General features: G+C 36.8%; 1 protein-coding gene across 2 annotated transcripts in view; it reads left to right on the top strand.

Moving 5' to 3' along the window:
* DENND4C (DENN domain containing 4C) overlaps positions 1 to 23,850 on the top strand; it is a 58,647-nt gene that overhangs the window by 20,460 nt on the left and 14,337 nt on the right. Inside the window, exons 4-22 of one of the 2 annotated variants that reach the window (XM_072404392.1) lie at positions 488 to 557; positions 2,793 to 2,962; positions 4,620 to 4,861; positions 5,895 to 5,961; positions 6,560 to 6,618; positions 8,190 to 8,334; positions 9,067 to 9,242; positions 10,537 to 10,634; positions 11,311 to 11,529; positions 12,097 to 12,242; positions 12,614 to 12,649; positions 12,783 to 12,910; positions 13,555 to 13,687; positions 14,248 to 14,454; positions 14,978 to 15,106; positions 17,691 to 17,835; positions 19,191 to 19,346; positions 21,171 to 21,329; positions 23,143 to 23,283. In XM_072404392.1, coding sequence (XP_072260493.1) covers positions 488 to 557; positions 2,793 to 2,962; positions 4,620 to 4,861; positions 5,895 to 5,961; positions 6,560 to 6,618; positions 8,190 to 8,334; positions 9,067 to 9,242; positions 10,537 to 10,634; positions 11,311 to 11,529; positions 12,097 to 12,242; positions 12,614 to 12,649; positions 12,783 to 12,910; positions 13,555 to 13,687; positions 14,248 to 14,454; positions 14,978 to 15,106; positions 17,691 to 17,835; positions 19,191 to 19,346; positions 21,171 to 21,329; positions 23,143 to 23,283 — 2,626 coding nt within the window. The remainder of the gene's footprint in view (positions 1 to 487; positions 558 to 2,792; positions 2,963 to 4,619; positions 4,862 to 5,894; positions 5,962 to 6,559; positions 6,619 to 8,189; positions 8,335 to 9,066; positions 9,243 to 10,536; positions 10,635 to 11,310; positions 11,530 to 12,096; positions 12,243 to 12,613; positions 12,650 to 12,782; positions 12,911 to 13,554; positions 13,688 to 14,247; positions 14,455 to 14,977; positions 15,107 to 17,690; positions 17,836 to 19,190; positions 19,347 to 21,170; positions 21,330 to 23,142; positions 23,284 to 23,850) is intronic. The other variant, XM_072404393.1, reaches the window with a different exon arrangement.

Below are 23,850 nucleotides of genomic sequence, written 5' to 3'. Positions count from 1 at the left end.
GCACCGGATGACTACAGTTAAGCCCATATACACAGAAAATATGGTATGTTTAATATTGTTACATAAGAGTATGTGTACCCTCATCCAAAAATTTGAAAGATGCATTGCTTTGTGTATAATCACAGTATAACCATTGCGTCCCTTATTCATAAAGGTATCTAAAATAAGAACTGCTGTGCTGGCCATTAGAGACTATCAGAATAAAACACGAAATGGGGAGAATCTCCTTGTTTTATCACAGTGTTTCCTAAACCTATTGTCAATAAAAAACTACACATTGCTGGGACCCTAATTACTGTGCTTCTGTATACAAGACAATAAAACATGTTACAGTAAGGTGATTTAGTGGACAGTTGGGGAAAAAGTTATTTAGAGAATCTCTGATGGATTTTATTTTAGGCCCTCGTTATCTATTTATGTTTTTTGACATGTAACTAAGCTTCTAGTGTAGAACAAACATAAATGTGTGGTATTTTTTCTATTTTAGTGGGGATCCAATGTGTATCTATGCTACAAGAAGTCTGTGCCTGCGTCAAACTCTATTGCTTACAAGGCTGGTTAGTATTACAGAAATTTGAGAAGACTGAATTGGTGCTTTTGTGGCATTATGTTTGAATAATTATAACCCTTTGTTTTAGGAGTAAATCCGTATACATGTAATTAGAGAAAGCTGAGTCATTCTTTTCCAATGTTTCCCTGCAGTGTGAATAAAAAATGCAATAAACAAGTAGAGGAACTGGGCACATTCATGTTAGATGTACAGAAAAGCAAAAATGCTACAGTAAAGCACAAACTAGTAGAAATGTGTACAATTCATCTTCAGTAGCCATTCAGAGGTCACTGGGAAAATATTAACCTGCTCATCTTCTCTGTCCTTTATTATAAACTTTGTATTTGGATTTAATTCACTGAAATAATAATAATAATAATAAAATAAACCATTTAATAGGAAGATAATACATCTCCTCTAGGAGTGATCCTTTCACTGTGCTTTGACTTCATGATATTGTGATTCTTTTTATAATGTTTCTAAGGTGGACAGTTCCTTTATTTTATCCTGTCATATGGTTAAAGGGCTTTGGAAACCACAGCCTGTAGGTCTATATTTACACAGTGAAATGAAGCGATCAAAAATGCAGGAACTTGAAGTGAAACAGCTTTGATAAGAGAGCAAAGGTGATGCATTGCAGCAGCAGGGAGAGGCAGTACCTGATGTGTAGCTGCGGGAGATGGTCTCCCAGGCTCTGCTCTGCTGACTGCTCGTCTCCTGAGTGGGTTTTTTTTTTTACATTTGTCTTTCCTAGAATTTTTTATGCCATGGTTTTTGGCAGACAAATGCATTGCACAATAATATTCAGTAACCTAATACTGTTCAGTCTGTAGACTGTTGTAACATATTATATAGCTAGTTTTAATACAACATAGCACAATCAGTTCTTATAGTTACAAAGTAAAAACCAGTGTCTTGGTTTTTAGAATGTTTCTTTTCATAGCTAATGTGTATGTCCAGACATTATCCAAATTCACCCCCACACCTCCCCCCTCTAAATCCTGTCCTCACAGTATTCTATTTTACCTTTACCTGTTGTGAAAGTCAACTTTTATTACTTCTGGTTTATCAAGCAGATTTGTCAAATTCTTGCAGGGGCTTCTATTGGTGTTTACTCCTAATATTGTTGGCATTCTCAGAAAAGCATCCTCCCAGAGCCCTTTCCCTACATACAGAAAGTGGGGAGGCTCCTAATAGTTAAGATAGCAACATTGTTTTGCTAGAAAAGAAATCGATGTATGCATGTTAAGTGGGACAGAGAGAGATGGGTGAAAGAGTAGATCTGTAGTTCATCGGGATAGTCTAACAACATTGGTTAGGTTTTTAGTGCAGTCCAAGTATTGCCTTATCCTGAACAGGAAGTTGAGAGCACAGTGAATTTTTGGCAGGCCAGTACGTTAAAGCAGCGGTCCCCAACCTGTGGTCCATGGCTCTGACCGGTGTGCCCCCCAGCGTGGGGTCAGGAGAAGGACCCCACTTAGGTTGGGGGGAGGGGCGCACCGGCTGAGCCGCGGACTGTCTCCCGTATGCATCGTAGACTCGGGTCGGTTGGGGGTTGTGTCTCTGGATGTAAGAGTGGGCGGGTTCTGGCATCATCACTGGGGGAAGTTTCTTCCATTTTGAGTGACACACGGCTCTCCGCGCATGCGCAGTCCGGAGTCTGAAAAATTAAGTGATCTGTGACGTCCAAACGGTTGGGGACCTCTATGTTAAACGATAAAATAAAATACTGAAAAATGTGAATGTATTCCAAAGTTGTACTAAAATTCTTGGAGCATACGCTAATCGCTTAATTTGCTTTCTCATCCCATCAGCAAGTTCATAGATGCAGTGAATGTGGCTTTCACAAAACATTCACTCTGCCAGAGCCTCCCCCCCACACACAAATGCTAAATTGCACATTTTGTACACATTTTAGATCCAAAAACATATATTTTCAGAATGCAGAAACCCTGTTGCATTAAATGTTAGTTGCAATTTTTTTGTCACATGATGTTGGCATAACTGTTCATCAGATAATTTGTGCTTGAAAGCCAGCAGCTAAGAGTTTGTGTACATGCCAAGTCCATGTATCAAGCATGTATAAAACTAGGATTAAAATACATTTACCAGGAAGACTCAGCTGCAGTTAATGATTGGTTAACATCAGAATTACTGAACTGAATATGTTCTTTTATTAATTTTTTTTTCACCCAGTTCTTTTCAATGATATACACTGACCTGATACGTTTTATACTGGCAGATATGATCTTCAGATATCCAGAAGAAGATTATGAGTCCTTTCCACTACCAGAGTCTGTGCCTCTCTTCTGTCTTCCTATGGGTGCTACCATTGAATGCTGGGCTCCAAAAATCAAGTACCCTCTTCCTGTGTTTTCCACATTTGTCCTGACTAGCTCCCATGCAGAAAAGGTACAAGCTAATTGTTAGCAGAATACATTCTATGACTGCTTTTTTTTTTTACATGTCAAGCACTGCATTTATTTAATATGTAACTGTATCAAGAGCAATGGAGCAGAGCTGTATTACAAAACTGGGCAAATGATCTGATGACAACTTTTACAATTGATTATCATATTTGATAGCTATAGTTTAGGAGATCATTTGCAAAGTACTTTATCTTTCTTGACAAGTTTCAGGTGGCTCCATGTTGTATTATCAATGTTATGCATTACTAGGAGACCCTGAACACATTAGATTGTGTTTTAGTTGGAGAGGAAGCTGAGCTGTTATCTAACAGTAACAGCAAAAACGGATAGCAGCTCTAAGAATCAGCAAGAGCTGAACAAAAAGGGTGCAAGGGTGTGGATTGCAATGTTTGCAGTCTCTGTAGAGGATCAGTGCTATATACATGACCGCCTGTCTACCAGTTTCCATCCTTGGCTTTCTTAACCAGTGGTTAATAGTAGTTTGGTTTTGAAAGGCGATTCCAGAGATCATGTTATTAGCAATGTTTTTTAATGCTTGTGAGAATTAGCTGTTTATTTAAATACCAACTGTGCTGTAACCAACTGTCACTTGGACAATTTTTATAAAAGATAGCACGGGGCAGAAGCAGAACTCGGAAAGTATCTTTTTTAAGAACCATCACCACATTATCGTGTGGGTAATGCATGTCACTGAAAACTTTAATGCTGACCAGTAGAGCAGGTTAGGGACTTTGTTTTGTATTCTTTTTATTTGCTATTTATAACTACGGCATTTTTTTCTCTCAGAGGAGAGGAAAGAGAAAAAAAGTGCCTCTAAAATTCCTTCAATACCTATCAACCATTATAAACATGTTTATAGATGTTTTAGTGTCACTAAATAATGCAGCCTTCATTCCTTTGCTGCACAAAACACAACTCCTAATTCCATTACTTTGTGCACTTGCATATTGGAATAAATGGACAATTCAAACACAGGCTTTTTAAACACTGAAGAAACCATTCATGTAAACAAAACCTTAGGTGCTTTCATTTTCCATATTCATGTTGTTTTTTGGTGTAGATAACAGTGGGGCAATTTTTTACTGAACAGCCCCATGGTAGCAAAGCACTGGGTACATACACACACAGTAGATTGTTTGTTTGTCTCAAGTGAAAATTTAGTGTGTGTACCATGGTCCTCTAATGTTGTCCTGATGAACATCAATGACCAACAGAAACAATCACTGTCACCCTACCATCTCCAAAGAACTGTGCTGTGTGTTCAGCACTCATTTGTTCTAGATGGAAACCATCAGGAAAGATTGTTTTCAGTATCTGAGTGTCATATTTTTGTATATGATATGTAAAATATTAGCCCCATTGTGCAGCAAAGAGGAAGCCTTACAGGATTGGTTTACTACACAAAAAAACAGAAGTCAAAAGCAAGTATGTGGTTTAGAAATGTAACTGGAAATGCTTAGGGTTTATATACACATTATATTGTTTGCCTATATTGTTTCTACTTTTTGCCTGCTCTTAATTTGTTTGCAGTCTCTATTGATATTAAAATGACAGGATGCAAGTCCACCCATATATGATGACTGTAAATAGTTAACATGGACTTTTAAAAATTTGAATGTACTTTTATTTGTTTTGATTAGGTTTATGGTGCTGCTATTCAGTTCTATGAACCATACCCCCAAGAAATGCTGTCTGAAAAACAGTTGACTCAGCTTGGGCTTATTACAGCTGTGGAGAAGAAAGTGATACATTCTAGGAAGATCAGAACCAACAAGTGCATCTGCCTTCTATCTCAGTGGCCCTTCTTTGACTCCTTTCGAAAATTTTTAGTGTTCATCTACAAACTCTCTGTGTCTGGCCCTCACACACTTCCTATTGAAAAGTGAGTGTTTATCACTTTTATACCCAGAGGTCATTGATGCTTGGATATCCTGACCCATGTAGCAGTATCTGTATGCCTAGTTTGCCTGCATAAATAATGTGTACATGTTTTAAAGACATATAAGATGTCAACAGAAGGTCTGGTACATTTATAATAATTGGTTTTCTAAACCTCCAATAGAACAATTTGGGGAAATTATTTGTATATGAATTAGCTTCCAGAATTCCATAAAAATGAGCTGTTGAACAATTTTACTGGGCATGGTTGCTGGGCCGAGATAGTTATGCTAGTACAATGCATGAATAAAACTGCAACACTACCTGTTCAGCTGCTTCTGATCACTGTTGAGGCCATGAGATCTCAGAACCAGTACAGAATTGAAAGTAGGTGCATGGACTGCTCCATGTTTTCATGCAAAACAATGTACTGCTTTTTGCATAAAAATACGGACAGAATTAGAACGCCAGGGGGGTTAATGCATTCTTCTTAGATACCTTAATCTAAGACTGGTCAGGTAGTGTAAAGCTACATTCACACTTCCAATGGTTCTCGCCCATAATTGCCTCAGGGCCGATATTGAACGAGAATCTGGCGTGTGTATAGTGCCTGTGGTTCATCGTCTGAAAGACCGTCCTGGCGGATCAACGGACGATGGATGACGAACGATCCTAATACAAGGGAAGGGGGAGAGCGCACAGCAGGGTGCCGCTCCGTCGTCCTCCCCCTACCCTCTCTATGGAGCAGAACGGTGCAGTCCTTAGTCGTTGGAAAGGATCGTGAAAGATTCTTTCCAACAACAATAATTGCGCGTGTGTATGCAGCTTTAGTAGCATGTTTTTCCTTTCCTTTTGTAAGGTCTAATGTTCTACTTTTGATCTTTCACAAATCTAACTATGCAACTGTTTATTTTTTATAAATTCAAGTACATTTACAGAGACACAAAAGTAATCGGGATAGTGTGACTTTTTTAAACTAACAAAATGTGCACAAAATGCATTAGCACTCACTTTTCTTATTTTTAATTACCTTTCAGGCATATTTCACACTTCATGCACAATGTGCCTTTTCCATCTCCTCAGAGGCCAAGAATCCTTGTACAGGTAACTTTTCTTATATATACACTTTGCTTTGGAACTTTTTCCATAATGTGGTTAGTCTTAAAGGTACACTTCAGCCAGAATTTAAAGTTAAACTCTGAAATGCATACAGGACATTTCACCCACCCTTTCAGTTTTCAATCTAGGCATTGATTAATGCATACCTAAATAATAGAATAACATGGAGTGACCACATCAAGTAATAACATTTGTTTTCTTTCTTTGGATTTCGTTTTGGCTTCATATTCTGTTTATGTTGTTATACTATTTCTTTTTTTTTTTTTTGATATATTTGTTGTATGTACTTTTTTTCTCTATTTTGTACTACTGAAAATCTCATTATACAAAGTTTTAAAAGAAAAGCAATAACACATTGTTTAAAATGATTGCTTCAGAACAAAAAGATTTCTACTTACATTACTGTAGTACACCTATGTAAATTGTTTCAAATTTGATTTTTTTTTTTTTTTTGTTTCAAACTTTTCCTTCTCTGTAAGTTACAACCACACTTTAGTAGTCCGAAAATATTCTAGAATATTGTCAGAATAGTGAGAAGTTTTTACACATTGATTGAAATAATATTTTTCTTTTGTCCTTTCAGTTATCGGCACATGATGCAATGTTTCTATCTCAGCCTGTGTCAACTCCATTGCCACTCAGGTAGCCCTATCTATGTTCATATTTGTCATCCTAAAATCTGTGCGCTAACTCTCAGGCTTGTAATAATACATGCATAAGCTAGCTTTATAACCTGACCTAAAAATACACTGGTTGAAATGAGTTCCTAATTTCAGGTTAGCTGTCATAAAGTAAAAGGTATATTTAAAGATCAAGTAGATCTTATCCCATTGCATCTAAAATGACTTATTACTCTGTTACAAAAAATACAGCCTTTTCTGTAATGTATTTTTGCTATGTAAACGTTGCTCATAAATTATATATTCTGTCTTTTATGTTTACTTATGCTGCCATAAAAAATCTCCTAACACATGTTAATATTCCCCATCACTTAGACTGCAGGTTTTTAATAAAATCCTGTTCTTGTAAATCTTTTAAGCCTATGTTTGTGGAAATGGAAAATATTATTAACTCATCCCAAGTTAAACTAAATGCATTAGTCTGTAATCGGCACAGACAGGGACCACCCAACAACTATTTAGGGGAAATATAAAACAATTGCAGTATGTCAGTTCCAAGTTTTGTAAGTCATAAGGTTGTGTTTTCAGCTTACTGCATGGAAAATGGGAAGTGAAATAGGTTAAAGTTTATCTTGCCACTTACAAACTGTTTAACTTGCCAGTCGGTTTAAAAAATAATGTTTATTGTTTAGGAAAACCTTTCAATTGTGACCTTAAAGGACATTTGTACCTATGAAAAAGTATACCTGTTCTTACCCTCCCCCCCCCCCCCCATACAGAACAGATTATGCTCTTGGATGTTGGTGGGTTTTCTCACATGAACCACTCACTTTCGGTCTTTCCACAATGTGACCTAACCTAACTTCCCATTCTTTTCCAGAGATTCCTACTTACTGACATGGGAAGGGCTGCAGTCTTTTGTTTATATCCACCTACAAAGAAGTCACACATGCAGTACAGCCCCATAGCTGCCTTTGGAACTCCTCTCTGACCATGGGACACAGCCCTATGGACAGCTATGGAATTGTACTGTGGTTTCTTGACTCTGAATAGGAGTAAAAACTGGCTGGATATAATAAAGTGCACCTGCATATAGAAATATGAGGGCTGTCATTGCCAACAAGTTTTTGAAGGGTATTTCTAAGTAATCATTATTTCTGTACCATTCTAAAAGTTTCCACATCTATTCCTAATGCCAGTGCCAAGATTCCCATAATTTAAAATAAACTAAAAATGCCACAACAGTTGTGCAGAATTGAACAAGCAGTCTAGTCACTGGAGTGTAAGAGAGAAAAAGGAAATGGTGTTTTGCTTGAACTTGTTAGTATTTTTTTTTTTTTAATTAAAACATGTATGCCAACTCTCAAATGGCATTACCACCTTCTGATTGAGTCTTATCTTGTTCTATTAAGTCCAAGAATATGTTCTGCCATAACTTTCAATAAAAAGTCTGGGTAACAGTGTGGACTGGCCACAGATACCTTTTCTGACAGCAACACGAGCATTGTTGTAAACCCGAAAATCTGTAGAAGTCGTGGTTACAATTGTGAATGTTTTTGTTAAATTTTGTTTTTCTGTTTTGACTTTTTGCAGTGGAGCAAATTATCGTACACTGGTAACGAGCCTGGGGCCAGAGAACTGTGCTACCTTACTTTATTTTGTACTAATGGAGAGCAAAATACTCCTCCATTCCCTCCGACCTGCAGTTTTGACAGGAGTGGCAGAAGCTGTTGTGGCTGTAAGTATGCATTACTTGTACAAATGCTGCATGCTGCCACTTCTATAGTCACACAGCTGCTTTCTACAATCCTGGAAGTGTTGAGGATAAAGCAAAATGCAGCCTGGATTAGTATGCAGGAACTGTATTGATGTATCTATCACGTGGATTAATGTTATTCTTTGATAATTTATTTAGCCTAAAATGTGATCAGTGGTTACTTTATATTATATTATATATTATTATTATATATGTCAAATGTAATTTATTACTTTAGTGTTAGAGTTCAAACAAAAAAATATTTCCATCTAGTATTAGACTGTCTTGAATAGGCGGAGCTGCATTTAAGGCAGCATTACATATTCATATATTTTATTCTGTTTATTGCTGGCTTCGATTTATGTTTATGTTGAGTGATATTGATCCTTCTGAACTTCATTTTTCTGTAGTTATGGTTGATACTATATCATATTGAAATATTGTTTGCACCTATAGACCTAACAATAGCATTGACAAGTGGTAACAGTTTGTGTTTAATTTGGCATGCTCGGAAAATACAATTTTCTATGCAAAGTTATAGGAGAATTAATAAATAACCTAGAACGTTTTCATCAACAAGTTCCTCTTAAAGAAACTAACGAGAATATTACTATTGAATTGTTTTTATGGTTCTATTATATTGCGGTGTGATTGATGTGGTTTAGAAAATCAGATGTGTATATACAAATGACCCTTTTTTAATTTTCTCTCCAGATGATCTTCCCTTTCCAGTGGCAATGTCCATATGTCCCCCTGTGCCCATTGTCTCTAGCAGGTGTACTTAGTGCCCCCATTCCATTTATTGTTGGAGTGGACTCTCGGTACTTTGATCTGTATGACCCACCTCAGGACGTTGTGTGCGTTGACTTGGACACAAGCACGATTTTCACGTATGTGTTAAAAGAAAAATTTGTTTTTTTATTTTGATGGTTTATTTTTAAAATTTCATATAAAAATGGTCGAAATGTTTAACTTCAGTAAATGGGGGGTGGCAGTAGACACAAGAATAGTTTTATTTGCATTCAAAGCACGTTGATATTTGGATTAAATATTTAAATACACAGTACTGTGCAAAAGTTTTACATTCCTCAAGACCCATGAAATTACATTCCTCAAGACAAAAAAAAAAACCTAATGCAAATGATTCATCACTGTATCCCCTTTCGCCTCAATTCTCCTAAGTACCATTGTACAGAGTTAGGATTTTACAGGTAAATGATGCAGTGGATTTTTACACAGTTATTTCAGACAGGTGCCAATAATGATCTAGATAACATGTAGCTTAAAGTACAATAAGTTGCACAGTATGGGAACTGTACAAGATTGAGTGTCTACAGGCAACAATCAAGCATGGTGGAGGTTTCACGCAGAATGGGACAGCATTTCTACACATGGAGCTGGTAAATTGTGAGTATAAATGAAGAAAAAAGGATAAACAGGTGCAATGCATAATGCATTGCCATTGTTCATAGATTCATCCTGCAGCAGAACAATAAACCCAATCATTCAGCCAAAGTCATTTATGAAAGCATTTAGGAAAAATGCTTTACATAGCACTGTGTATGTAGATATGTATAAATTTCCTCCTGGCATTTTAATGGCATTCATACCCAAAGTCAGTGACTTGAAACCGACATGCTAATTAAGTGCCCAAAGCAAACTTCCTGCATCCTTTTTTGGAGGTCAGGATTTGAAAATTATATAGTTCTGTTGGTAAATCCTTCTTTTTATAGAAAACGTGTACTATGTGCCAAATAGACTATGTGCCATTGTTAGATGTCTGGCTAATACTTTATTACTTCTAGACACCAAAATTAAATAAGCAGGCAGAACAGGTAAGTCTGAGTGAAGTGAGAACTACTTTGATTCCATACCTATTTGTGGTCAGTATATAGAAGCAATTTAATTGTACTAATTCCTGTATACAGGTTTCCCTTGTGAGGGCAGTCATAGCTTGGTATGTTATTATATCTGCCATTGTCTTTATCTGCCATAGATACTCTCCCCTTTTTCTTCCCACTGAATAATTGTACTGGATACAGACTGGATAATTGTAATTAGCATTAGGTCTTTGCTAGCCTGTAGGTGTTTTAATCACCCCAGTACCAGCACAGTGATAGGATAATAATTGAATATGTCTGGGTATCCTAAATCCAGTCAGTGACCGTCTTTTTGTCATACCAGGGCTGAAGAGAAGAGAAACGTTACCTGGAAGCAGCTTCCAAAGAAACCAGTGAAAAACCTAATCAGTGTGTTGAAAAAAATCTATCCTCAGTTGCTTGGTATGTATCTCAGGTTGCTTTTGTTAATAAACTTCTGTGTAAACTAGTCCATTACATAAATAAAAGCAGGTTCTTCATGAAGCTTGGACAGTGTAAAAAAGGTAATGTCCCTTTGTAATGTGTCAGAGGATGGATTTACAAGAAAGTAGGGATCTAATGTGAGCAATAAAATATATATAGCCCATCACTGAAATATCACCTAGGAGTAGAGTAAAGAATAGGAGATGGCATTTATAGGAGGACCACAAAGGACAAAAAGCAGGTCCTGTTTTAGGAAGAACACGCTACTCTGTTTTCTTCATCCTCAGGCTGAGTTTTTGCAGACCAGTCCCTTCTTCTTTTCCTCCTAGACCAGCGCCCTCTTCTCGACCTGTTAAGTTGCCTTGTGTTCACATGTGAATTGGTTTTGACAAATACTTGTGAATATTCTAATGTTTCTGCTTTTCAATATTAAACTTTTTTACATTTGTATCATTAGTCCTGTAACTAGTCTGCATCCCTTCATCTCAATAGGCCATTGCTGAGGAAAAAAAATCAATATCCCAATCTCAGTACCACAGGATTGCTTACACGCCCACACACATACACCAAAAACTTTTTCCGGCTAGCTGGGTATTTGCTAGAATAAAATGTAATAATAAATAGACCAAAATAAGATTTTTACTTTTGTATTTAGTCCACAGACAAACCCAAGAACAAAGTGCAGTGGAGATGACTCCCATTGAAGCCGACTTCTCCTGGGAAAAGAAAACAAAGGACATGGAGGTGGAAATTCAAGAAGCATTTCTGCGATTTATGGCCTCCATATTAAAAGGTTACAGGTCTTACTTAAAGCCTATAACTGAAGCACCTTCTAAAAAGGCCACTGCAGCAGACTCCCTTTTTGACCACCAAGGTACATTTTATTTGGACCTTTAACACTTATTACTATTAGTTTTTTTTACATATAACATAAAAATGTTTAGGCCTTCATGAATCACATATCATTGGTAACTAAATATATTGCCTTACTACATGTAAAGTAGGGTTTGCTGCAGAATACCGACAATTTAATTACAATTCTTTGTCAGTAGAGTTGATCAGAGAATTTGTACAGCCGCTCAATCATCTCTATATTCCTTACGAATGTGCATTCCTCTAAAATCTTATACTCGTTCTTTCTGGCTTCCGTTCTTTTCATTAGTAGCCACACTACTAAATGGACTGTTTCTACTCAAATGGCCATAGAGCATTTTGTTTTTGATTTAAACCATTTTCAATTGCAAAACCCTTAAAAAAAAACTCATGCAACCTACAGTATATATATATTAATAGACAAACTGTTAGCAGGTGGTCACTTTGATCTAGCAGCATGAAAGGGTAAGGGTAGTGTGTTGATAAGTTTTGTTCTTTCAACACTGTTACTACTTAATGTCACCTTGTGAAGTCCCACCCTAATACAAGTTACCTTTTGCTATTACAGGGTTTTTGAAAAGTAGAGACCGAGCACATATGAAGTTTTACTCACAGCTGACAAAAACACAGATCTTCATTCGCTTCATTGAAGAGTGCAGTTTTGTCAGTGACAAGGACACCAGTCTGGTATTCTTTGATGACTGCATTGATAAGGTATTTACACATTTATTGCATGCCCTATAATATAAATTCATTGTTTTGCACATTGCAGGATAGTCAGATCTTAACTATTGTTACCCATTGATAGAAATTTAAAAAAATATCTCTTACCTGTTTTATGTCACAGGTTCTCCCCCCTTTTAGTTTTCTTTGACAAGTGATTTTGAATTGAAATTTGGAGTTTTCCATACATCCCGATTTTCAATTATTGCCATAAAACTACTTTTGAACAATGCAGAAATCAGTGTAATAATGAAATGTATGTTTTAAACTGTTATATTTACTTTTGTAGCAACAGTATATTCTAGATTTCCCTAAATATATATATATTGTATATACAATAACCTTTATTCTGTTTTTTGTAGCTGTTCCCAGAGAAGGGCAATGATAAAGCAGACAAGGTAAAGAATAATTCGATTGGTGAAATAAACCTTCCATCGTCCATTGTTCATCTTCAGTGTGTGTTCTGTGTCTTTCGCATCTCCTTTATCTGCTCTTTCCCACAATTAAGCAGTGTTTTTATCTGTATGGTAGATAGACCAGGAATCCCCAGAGGACACTCGTCTGATAGAACGAGAATCTCAGAAGAGCGAGCACACAGTTCTTATAATGGCACCTGACCCTCTGCCGGAGGATGGGCCTGATCCAGCTCCAAAATACAGGTAATAGACCACGCAATACAGAGCAACAGGTGATAATTTCCAGTTGCCTTGTGTTTGCAGGTGCTTACCACTGTTTGTGTGCTCATTACTTATTATTATTATTATTAATAAACAGGATTTATATAGCGCCAACATATTACGCAGCGCTGTACATTAAATAGGGATTGCAAATGATTACTTGTTTTTGCCTCTCTTCTACCAAATTTTCTAGACTGGAAAGTTTAATAAATAGGAGTGGTGGAGATGTACTGTGTAATTCAAAGCAATCCATACAATTTTTTTACAGCAGTCAGTTGAGACGAAAGATTATTTCTTATTTGTTGTAGCAAGCTACTGCTTAGCCTACTAAATAAGCACAAAAAATGTAAAAGATAAGTGTAATACTCAATACTATACAGAAGATACAAAGGTCTAACTGGCCTCCGCATTCCACCAAGTGTTGTGAAAACTTGTTTTATTTTGTAAGCTTATAGCAGACAAACTATTAAGAAAAATTAATCTTGTATATCCCTTATTTTTTCATAATTGTATAAAACTTAAAAATGTTCCAAACATTTTTCTTTGACACTCCATATTTTGTCATGTTTTATCTTATTCCTTTATAAAATGTGTTTCATTTATTGTATTTTGTGCTTTTATCTTAGCTACGAAAAGTTTCCAAGGCTTGATTATGCTCTCTTTGACCGGATTCGTGAGCAATACCTTAAATTTACTGGAAATGCAAATGAGACACGACCTGCAAGCATTCCTACATTCACTGCTAAAAGGACCAAGCAGGTTAGATATCACTAAATCTATGGAATGAGACTAACTTTCAGCCAGCTGTTTGCACGTTTTGCCATTGGTTTGTGCCATGACTTGACTACCTCTAGTTCTGCACTGTTATTGAATCTGTCACTAAGATGAAGCAATGTGTATATTTTACATACATTTATGTGAGTATCTGGAGCAATTGTGACATTTGGCAGTTGTAGATTTGTGGAAGTTTTATCGGTTAAGTACTGAAGAAAAGGCATTAAGTTATATGGTAAAGCAAAATGTGTTTCACACTAAAACACATCTACAATAAATTAAGAATAGTACTTTGTTTAGAAAGGGACTTGATTGTGCAATTGTCTTTAAATGAAAGATAAATGTTCTGCATGGATTCACATTTCCTTTCAACATTTTAGTGGAAATAAATATAAAATAAGTAACGTTTTACAATTCGTCTCAGGTGACAGAGGATAATTAAACTTTTAAACGTTTATTTATTTACTAATTTCTGCTAGTATAAGCTTTTTGTCTGAGACCTGATAACAAAATATTACAGGATTCCATTTTGTTGATTATTGCAGGAAGTTAAAGCTGCTCACAAGTTAGCCAGGAAATATTACAACAATCCCAGTAGTTGGCCCAAGTGCTTGTTTAGCCACTGCTTCAGCCTGTGGTTCATATGTTTGCCAGTTTACGTGAAGGTTTCCCAATCGAGGTCCAGAGCTCTTCAGAAGTCCTATGAAGCACTGGTAAAAATGAGAAAGACTGATGTGGATCCATTGGACGAGGTATGCTCTTGTATACTAAAAACCATTATGCATGCTTTGTTTTTTTGGTTTTTCTTGCTATTGTTTCTAAAATAAGCTACATGGCAACGTAAAAAAGAAATAGTTATAAAAAAAAAAAAATATATAAAAAATGCATACACACATGAAAAATATCTGTGTAAATGGCTTTACTGCTAGACTTCTGTAGACAGCAAGGGTAGCTGAAAATACATTGTCTTCTGGAGTCACATTAGGGGCTCAAAGTGTTCACTATTAGCATTGAGACACTTTTGATTTCAGCAAACTACTGCCCGAATGTTGTGTGTGCATATATTTTCATAGGTCCGTCCTTTCATTTATAGTTTCTGTATGGTTATATTGAATAAAATATGTAATACAGGAATAATAGTCAGTAAGTCCACCCATCTATGATGCTAATTTTAACTATTCAAGCATTTCCATATTAGTACTAGAGTCATTATTAGATTTTATTTCACATTATTAGATTTCATTCCGCATTACTGTGTTTTTCTTTTTTTTGTAGGTTTGTTACAGAGTGGTAATGCAGCTTTGTGGAATTTGGGAGAATCCTGCTTTGGCAGTAAAAGTCTTATTTGAAATGAATAATGCTGGAATAAACCCTAATGCAATAACATATGGTTACTACAACAAGGTACTTTTATATGTACTATATACACTTTACTTTTCTTTATCTTTACCTCTGTGTGCAGGAGTTAACTTATTATTGGCAGCCAGGGAATATACTCAGATACCGTGTACTTAGCAAATATAATTGCAAACAGGCAGGTAAATATGTTATGGAAAGACAGGCAAGTATGAACAGGCAGGTAAGGGACATCTCCTGTCCCTTCTTCAATAAACAGTCTACCTGCTTGCAATATTTTTTTAGTTGGTTTGTTTATTAATCTGGATTAATTGCATGTACAATCGGCAAGGAGACAAGAGTGTAAAAAATCTATTTCAATCGAGGTAGATATAGTTCTATGGATCAGTCAATGGCTTTCAGATCCTTGGTTTTATAATTTATACTGTAAGGTTACTTACTATAAGCACATTTCTGCTGGTTTATGATAGACTGGTTTTACATGTGTTATTCATTTCTGTTAAAAATGTTTTTTGCTTGATGCTCAGCAAAGGTGTAGTAAGCAGGATTTTAACTTACTGCACCAAACACTAAAGTGTATAGGCAACTGTTTTCAATTTAGAAGGGAGAGGAGGAATGGGTTACTGTGCTGTAAAATTTGCCCTTAAGAATGTCTATTGAATTATTTATTCCTATATGTTGGACTGCGGTTTATTAGTTCATGTGCAGTTAGGTCCATAAATATAACTTTTTTTCTAATTTTGGCTCTGTACATTACCACAAATAATTTATAAATGAAACAGTTCAGAATCAGTTGGACTGCAGACTTTGTGCTTTAATTCAGTGGGTAAAAAAGATTGCATAAAATTGTGAGGAACTAAAGCCTTTTTTTACACAATCACTTCATTTCAGGGGCTCAAAAGTAATTGGACAAATTGAGAAGCTGAAAATAAAATGTTCATTTCCAATACTTGATTGAAAACCCTATGCGGGCAATGACAGCCTGTGGTCTTGAACTCATAGACATCGTCAGATGCTGGGTTTCCTCCTTATTAATGCTCTGCCAGGCCTTTACTGCAGCGGCTTTCAGTTGCTGTTTGTTTGTGCGCCTTTCTGTCCGATGTTTAGTCTTCAGCAAGTGAAATGCATGCTCAATTGGGTTCAGATCAGGTGACTGACTTGGCCATTCAAGAATATTCCACTTCTTTGCTTTAATAAACTCCTGGGTTGCTTTGGCCGTATGTTTTGGGTCATTGTCCATCTGTATTATGAAACGCCTCCCAATCAATGTGACTGCATTTAGCTGGATTTGAGCAGACCATATGTCTCTGAACACCTCAGAATTCAATCGGCTGCTTCTGTCCTGTGTCACATCATGGATAAACACTAGTGTCCCAGTGCCACTGGCAGCCATGCACGTCCAAGCCATCACACTGCCTCCGCCATGTTTTACAGATGATGTGCTATGCTTTGGATCATGAGCTGCTTATCGCCTTCTCCATACTTTTTTTTGCCATCATTCTGGTAAAGGTTGATCTTGGTTTAATCTGTCCAAAGAATGTTTTTCCAGAACTGTGCTGGCTTTTTTAGATGTTTTCTAGCAAAGTCCAATCTAGCCTTTCTGTTCTTGAGGGTTATGAGTGCCTTGCATCTTGCAGTGCACCCTTTGTATTTACTTTCATACAGTCTTCTCTTTATGGTAGCCTTGGATGAATTTGAATGGTTCACTTGGTTGGCTGTTGTGAAGGGGTTTCTCTTCACCATGGAAATGATTCTATGACCATCCACCACTGTTGTCTTCCATGGACGTCCAGGTCTTTTGGAGTTGCTGAGTTCACCAGTGCTTTGTTTCTTTCTCATGATGTACCAAATTATAGATCTTGCTACTCCTAATATTGTAGAAATTTCTCAGAGGGTTTTTTTTCTGTTTTTGCAGCTTAAGGATGGCTTGTTTCACCTGCATGGAGAGCTCCGCATGTTGTCTGTTCGCAGCAAAATCTTCCACATACACCCCCCCCAAATCAACTCCAGGCCTTTTATCTGCTTAATTGATAATTACATAACAAAGGAATTGCCCACACCAGCCCATGAAATAGCCTTTTGTAATTGTCCAATTACTTTTGAGCCCCTGAAATGAAGTGATTGTGTAAAAAAAGGTTTTTATTTCCTTACATTTTTATATTTTATCTTTTTGTTCAACCCACTGAATTAAAGCCGAAAGTCTGCAGTTCAACTGCATCTGAGTTGTTTCATTTTAAATTAATTGTGGTAATGTACAGAACCAAAATTAGCAGAAAGTTGTCTCTGTTCAAATATTCAAATATTTATGGACCTAACTGTATCTTTATATGAACAGACTAAATTGTCCTGGATTCCAGATTTATTTTTACTTTATTTCCTTCAATTCTGGGGATTTCATAGGATTGCATGCTTGTTTAATGTATGTTGCACTTAATTTAAAGGTCATTTATAGTAACCGGTAGCAGCTTTTTTCTTTTTTAATTTGAGCTGTCGAATGAAGCTAGATTTCTTTTATTGCAGCTACTTTGTTCTTCATTTCTGATTGTTTGGCTTTCCTACTGACTGGATCCCGTATTGTGTTTTTACCCATGGGAGCCAAGTTAATAAACATTCTGCTATGACTTGTTTTCAGGTTGTTCTGCTGAGTCCCTGGCCAAGCAGTAACCGTAGTGGGAATTTTTTGTGGACAAAAGTACGAAATGTGATATCTGGATTAGCACAGTTTCGTACACCAATAAAAAACCCAAAGCCAGAATCCAAGATCTCCGCAGAACCAGGTAGAATATACAAATGTTTTTGTCTGCTAACACACTATCAAAATCCATGCTGGAAAACTCCTAAATGTTACCATGATGCTTTGGGATGAACTACAGAACATTTCTAATTTGGGCTGTGGTTGCAGAGCTTTTTCTATACCTCTGCAAAAACTACAGATGTGTACTGCAACACTAAGCAAATATTATCAAGCATTTTTTTAAGGCGAATTCTGTCTGAGAAGACTTTTTCCCTAAAGTCTTTGGAGTTGTTAATACTGTAACCTGATTCTTTAGAGCCTCTGGAATCCTAAATGTCAATCTTTATATACTTCATCCCATCTTTTGATCAATGTAATATCCCCATATGAAATATAAAACTAAAAAACTGTTAAAAGACAGCAAAATAGTTTCCATTTTGAATCTCTGTGGAATGTAAAATTTTGCGTTTAGACAATAATAAGATAGCAGAAGAAGCAAATGTTAAGGAATGTGCCTCACCCAAAACAGTTGTAATTTATATTTACAAAGTTTATGGCCGCTGACTTGCTGAAGGACTTAGATTCTTGTAGTACGTTCATTCTTTAACTAGTTATCATATCTCTTCCTGCATATTCCTGGGTTACTGCTATATTTGTTCAGCTGACCATTTCATGTTGCACTTATTTATTTTTTTCCACTAGTTAAGAACTCTCCTATTGAATGGCATGGAGAAATAATTGAAAAAGCCCAAACTAATCTCAAATTGAACTTAAAGCCTCATTTTCATTACAGTGCATGCCATAATGTATAACACAATACAGTAACAAATGATTATGTTCATTAATTCACCCAATTGTAAATTACAACTCCATCACACTCGTACAGGATGCTGCACCACAAAGCACAGACACAGATACTCTGGAAAAATAGATGTGGGGTTTACATACACTTGAAATTGTTGTGTCCAAGGGCTTTACTGATTTACATTAGAACTGCTTGTTTCCCCATACAAGCCAATGACAATGCAAAAACAGCAGGTTGATGTAACTCAGGAGCATAAAGGAAAGTCATATGCAGCTGATGGTGAACTGTGAGTAATCTCAGAAGCTTCTCAAATTGGTGTAATATAGCAAATAAATCAGTCAAAAATTGTGCTGCATTCCCCCGGACGTGACGGTAAAAACTGTCTATGCTGACCAGTCACATTTCTTTGATAAAGATTTTTGTATAAAAATAATGCCTCACAGTATTATCACCTAGCAAATTTTAAATAGTAAATAATCAATGTCAAGGATTAAGGAAGTATAGAACACAAAAAGAATATCACCTAATAGATATCCAGCTATAGCATAATAAAATGCCTCTGTTTGGTTTATTAACCTGTGTTGTCTCTTCAGCTTCTCCGAGTGCTGCACGTGGGAGTGATGGGGACATGGTGAGCCATTGTGGCGTGGATAATTCTAATGATGCTAACTCTGGGGAGCACGCTGCCTTCGTCGGGGATTTAATCAGGCTTGAGTCTACTGATTCTACTGATATGCACTCTAGTTCAGGTATTCTTCATGAGCTACTAATCATTACCATGGCCATTCACTACATAATTTCTCCAGTCATGTTCTCCTAACATTATAACACGGTGTTGGGGATTTTTCTGCATGGCTTTATGCTTTTTGCCAAAACGACAAGGGCTAAACTTACACAGGGTTTGTTATGCTTCTACTAATGCACAATTATTTTTAACATTTGTATCTGTTTCAAAGATATTAAAATTAAGTCAAAGATAAAATGAATTCCGGAACTGAATAACTGCACGTAACGTTAACATTTCTACAAATTGTGTATTTATTTTTAATTTTTATTTATTAAAACCTTGTAAGTTCTTAAGCAGATCACATAGTAAAAGATAGAGAACCTGTTTTTATATATTTTTTGTGTAAACTAATAGCTCGTTTCGCTTGGCTTGTTTCGGCAAATCCTGTTGAAATCATAATTCTTCCACTTATTCTGTGGTCTACAGAACCTAGGTGTCATAGTTTCAACCCATATTACGTTTAAATTTCTTAAAGCAGAACTAAACTGAAACTGCTGGACCTTCCGTCAATCTGGTCCTAGAATTCCTCTTTAATCTAGCGCAGAGGAAGTGCGGGGTGGGGCGATTTTCAGTCTTCTTTGTCTTTTTCTTGCTATGTCACCCGATCTCGCACTGCGCAGGTGCAAGATCAGATGACGTAGCCCGCTGCAAAGAATGAAAAGGGCGGTGCTGCACCGCTGACTGGCAGAGATTTCTTTTTCTGTGCACTGAGCTTTGCATTCACAGATGAGGTTCTGTGCACATGGACAGGAACCCCACTTGTCTTATAAATATGGCTGAAGACTGGATGAAGATAGCAGAGCCTAAGGACATCACAGCTGTAGGGAGAACTTTGACTTGTGTGCCATAATGTGCAAATATGTACAGCATTACTTGCACATTATGGCAAACTCTTGCCATCAGCAGCTCAATTGACATTGACAGTCCGAGATCTAGTACATTTATAGAAATCTAGAGGTTTGACTTTTATTTGTTACATGCTTTTTACTGGGTACGTATTATATAACAATATAAAGATTATAAATAAAGATTGCTGAGATACCCATTTGACTATTAAATTAAGGATTGATTTTCCAAATGTGAGAGATTGCTGAGATACCCATTTGACTATTGAATTAAGGATTGATATTCCAAATGTAATATCAATAATGTGGAACAGTGAGCAAGTAAAATGTAAAAACTATATAAAAAATTTTAAATGTTTTCTTATTATTCATAATATGCATGACAAGGTAGCCTTTCTGTTTAGCAGCATTCTTTATGCAGTTCCGTGTAGACTTCACTTTTTGATACCTGTTTACCAGGCAGGTGGTAAGTAAGCTGTTTTTTCTGTGGTGTGCAATAGGCTGACATTTTAATAAAAAGTGTCAGGGTGGCTTTTAAGTCAGGATGTTATGATATGCCAGTCCAGAATTAACCTGTGAGACCATTTTTGAAAACCCTTTCATGTCTCTGGGTGCTTATAGGTAGTGCAGCTGTAGAATTTTTTTTAAGCCTACCAGATCTGTGACAAAAAATAGCTTTTTGTAGCTTAAATGGCAAAATCTTTAATTTATCCATCACAAACCACATTCCTTGAGAGTAGAACTGCTGGTCTCAGCAAAATTAATTTTTTTTCACAGAGCACATGTCAAACAGAGATTTTTACCCAAAGTAATCTAGATTGCCTTTTGCATCACACTATTCAGTATTGAAATTCTTAAGTAGAAACTTCATAAAGCTGATGCATCAATGTTCTGCCCTTTTATTAGTAACTGTTCCCTTGTAATGTCATTGCAAACTGTAGGGAGTCGGGTCAATGAGAGGACAGAACCCAAAGATGAACTCCACGAGGACAAAGCTCTGATTCATGACGATGAGGAAGACCACACACCAGATTCTGTTTCAAAATTAAGTCAGCAGCCCGGGGGAAATGAAGAATCTCTTTCATCTTCTAGTGTACTAGGTACTTTTTCACCATTGTAGTGTTTCCTACTGCTTTGAATATTATTGTAAACAATAGAAATCAGCTTATAGGCATGGCATTATACAAAATTAATTTACTGCTACATGATTTTATTGAATTTTTGTTCATAATGTTTGGGAGAGGGCATAAAGTGTCACTTATCGCCCACCCCCCTCTAGTGATCTAATCATTTAGGTTGACATGGGCTTGTTAAGTGTCTTAAATGCCCCAACAGTGAGTACTCCCTGCCCCAATATCTTATGCTTCTCCATTTCCCATTTGCTATTGTATTTAAGCATGTCTCAGCAATGAAATATTTACCCTCCACCATAAATAAGAATCTGGATGGAAATGGCCACCATATGAGGGAGTTGCCCCTTGTTGCCCCCTTGCCCCCTGTATGCTACAGTGACCAACGTCACTAAAACAGGAGATGAAGGGTCACCTGATTGACAGTTATTTGGAAAACCTCAGTGATCAAGTACATCAATTATATCAAATATTATTATAGTAAAGGAGGTAAATCATATCTTGTCCTGGGCAAAACTGCACATTCCAGGTGAAGACAGGTGTCAGACAGACCTACGCATACAACAATGCCTTGGCCTTTAGAATGTAGGTGGAGTTAACCCTACATTCTGAGGTTTTATTGGACTTGTATTGCTGTGGAAGCTCTGATGCACTATAGGATCAGTATACCCTAATCTGTCCTTAAACTTTTGTGTCTGCTTTGGAGGATGAGGAACAGGGTCATTTTTGTGATCCTCATTGATACCCAGGCAGATGCGGCGCTCCAACCTTATGCCATATCTTGCAGATGCTCCATGGACTACGGGATTGTCATAATCCTCTGTTTCAAAGATTATTTTGCTATTCTGCATCACAATCATTGGGTATTTTTTTTTGTTTGGTATACCATACCACATAGAAGGTGTGATTCTCGAGTCTTCCTTAAGCTCGGTTTGGACTAGCAACTGGCTCAAAGCATTGTCAAGGGTTAGGTTTCTGCCCTTTCTAATTTGTTTCGGAGATTGTTGACTTGTGGCTCTGTGGGATATGAATCTGGTTCTCTCTACAAGAGATATAGAAGCCACTGTTTGAACTCACTCACAAGATGGTGTTTCCTTGCAGCCATCATCTGTGGAAGGTGAGTGTCTAGACTGGTGCCTTATCCTGCATGGAACTATTTATTCTGTATAGGAGCAAGGTAGTGTTGAGGCCCAGTCCCTGAGATAGTTTAGAGAAAAATTTGTCTTCATTGGATTTGGTTCAAAACTGATTCCTGTTTTGATGTCCGAGACTGACCCCGTAAGAGTACTCTGGCTTCTCATTCTACCATCTTGAAGTGACAAGTTTTCAAGAATCAAGTTCCACTGTTAGGGTTCGGCTAGACTTTGGCATCTAGAGTCTGTTTTTCAGATTTGTAAGCCACCCACTTCCCCTTTTGTACACACATTTTCCTATTTCCACCTGGTGCATTTAGCAGACCTGTTTAATGCCAGCTTCAGGTAAAGTCCTCCTTGCAAGGCAATACTCAGTCCCTTTTAACATTTGTTTGCTATGTTTCAAACCCCTCAGTTGGACTTCTTTTGTATATCCCAGAGGCATTCTAGTGACAGGAGGTGTTCTCTCTTGGCTTTTTTTTTTTTGGTTGCTAGTCTCCAATTCTCTGGAAAGCTGCAGTTTAAAACGTAGTAGTGTAAACATAACAAAGTTAAGGAAATCCTGTGTCCCTCACTAGCCTTATAGTGAGTAAAAAACCTATACTTATACCAAAAAAAAAGAAACATCATTATTTGTTTTTTTCACCTAGAATCCTGCTCTGATGTATCCCCTGGAAAGTCCATGCTGGTGCCCGAGGTTTGCAACCCACCTGAATCTCCTCCCTGTGGAAGCAGTATTGTTAAAGTGCCTTCTGGTATCTTCGATGCAACGAGGAGAAAGAGCAGTAGTGGTGAGTACCTAATTCTTTAATTAGGCCTTGTGTAAGAGTTCTTAGAAAAGATTTTTTTTTTTTCAGTACACATAATTAACATGATTTATATAGTATGTGTGGTATATCAGCAGTAACATAAGTTTAACCAGAACTGTTCCATAAGCATATAATTTCAGTTCAGACATCATTGTAATAACCCATTTTATATGCCTAGCCAAAAAAGTCACACACTCTTAACATATTATTGATCTGCCTTCGGCTTTGAATATTGCACACATTCACTGTGGCACAATCCAGCCATTGTGAAAAATCTTCTCCCAAAATTTCTCAATGGGATCAATGTCAGGACTCTGTGGTGACCAATCTATGTGTAATAATGTCTCTCACTCTCTAAACCACTCTTCCCAATTTTACCGTTGCTAAACCTAGACTTAACCCATTAAAATAACCCAAGATCACTGCTCCACAAGCCTATGGACTTTTTTGACCAGTGTATTTAGAACCCATTTTTTTATTGTTCTAAAATGTCTTAGTGGGACTCGTATTCTTCATTATAGTAGCAAACCAGTCAGAATAATTATGCAA

This window comes from Pyxicephalus adspersus, chromosome 3 (genome assembly GCF_032062135.1).
Source record: "Pyxicephalus adspersus chromosome 3, UCB_Pads_2.0, whole genome shotgun sequence".
In the NCBI taxonomy this organism is placed as follows: domain Eukaryota; kingdom Metazoa; phylum Chordata; class Amphibia; order Anura; family Pyxicephalidae; genus Pyxicephalus; species Pyxicephalus adspersus.
This window is presented reverse-complemented; position numbering and strand designations above follow the sequence as displayed.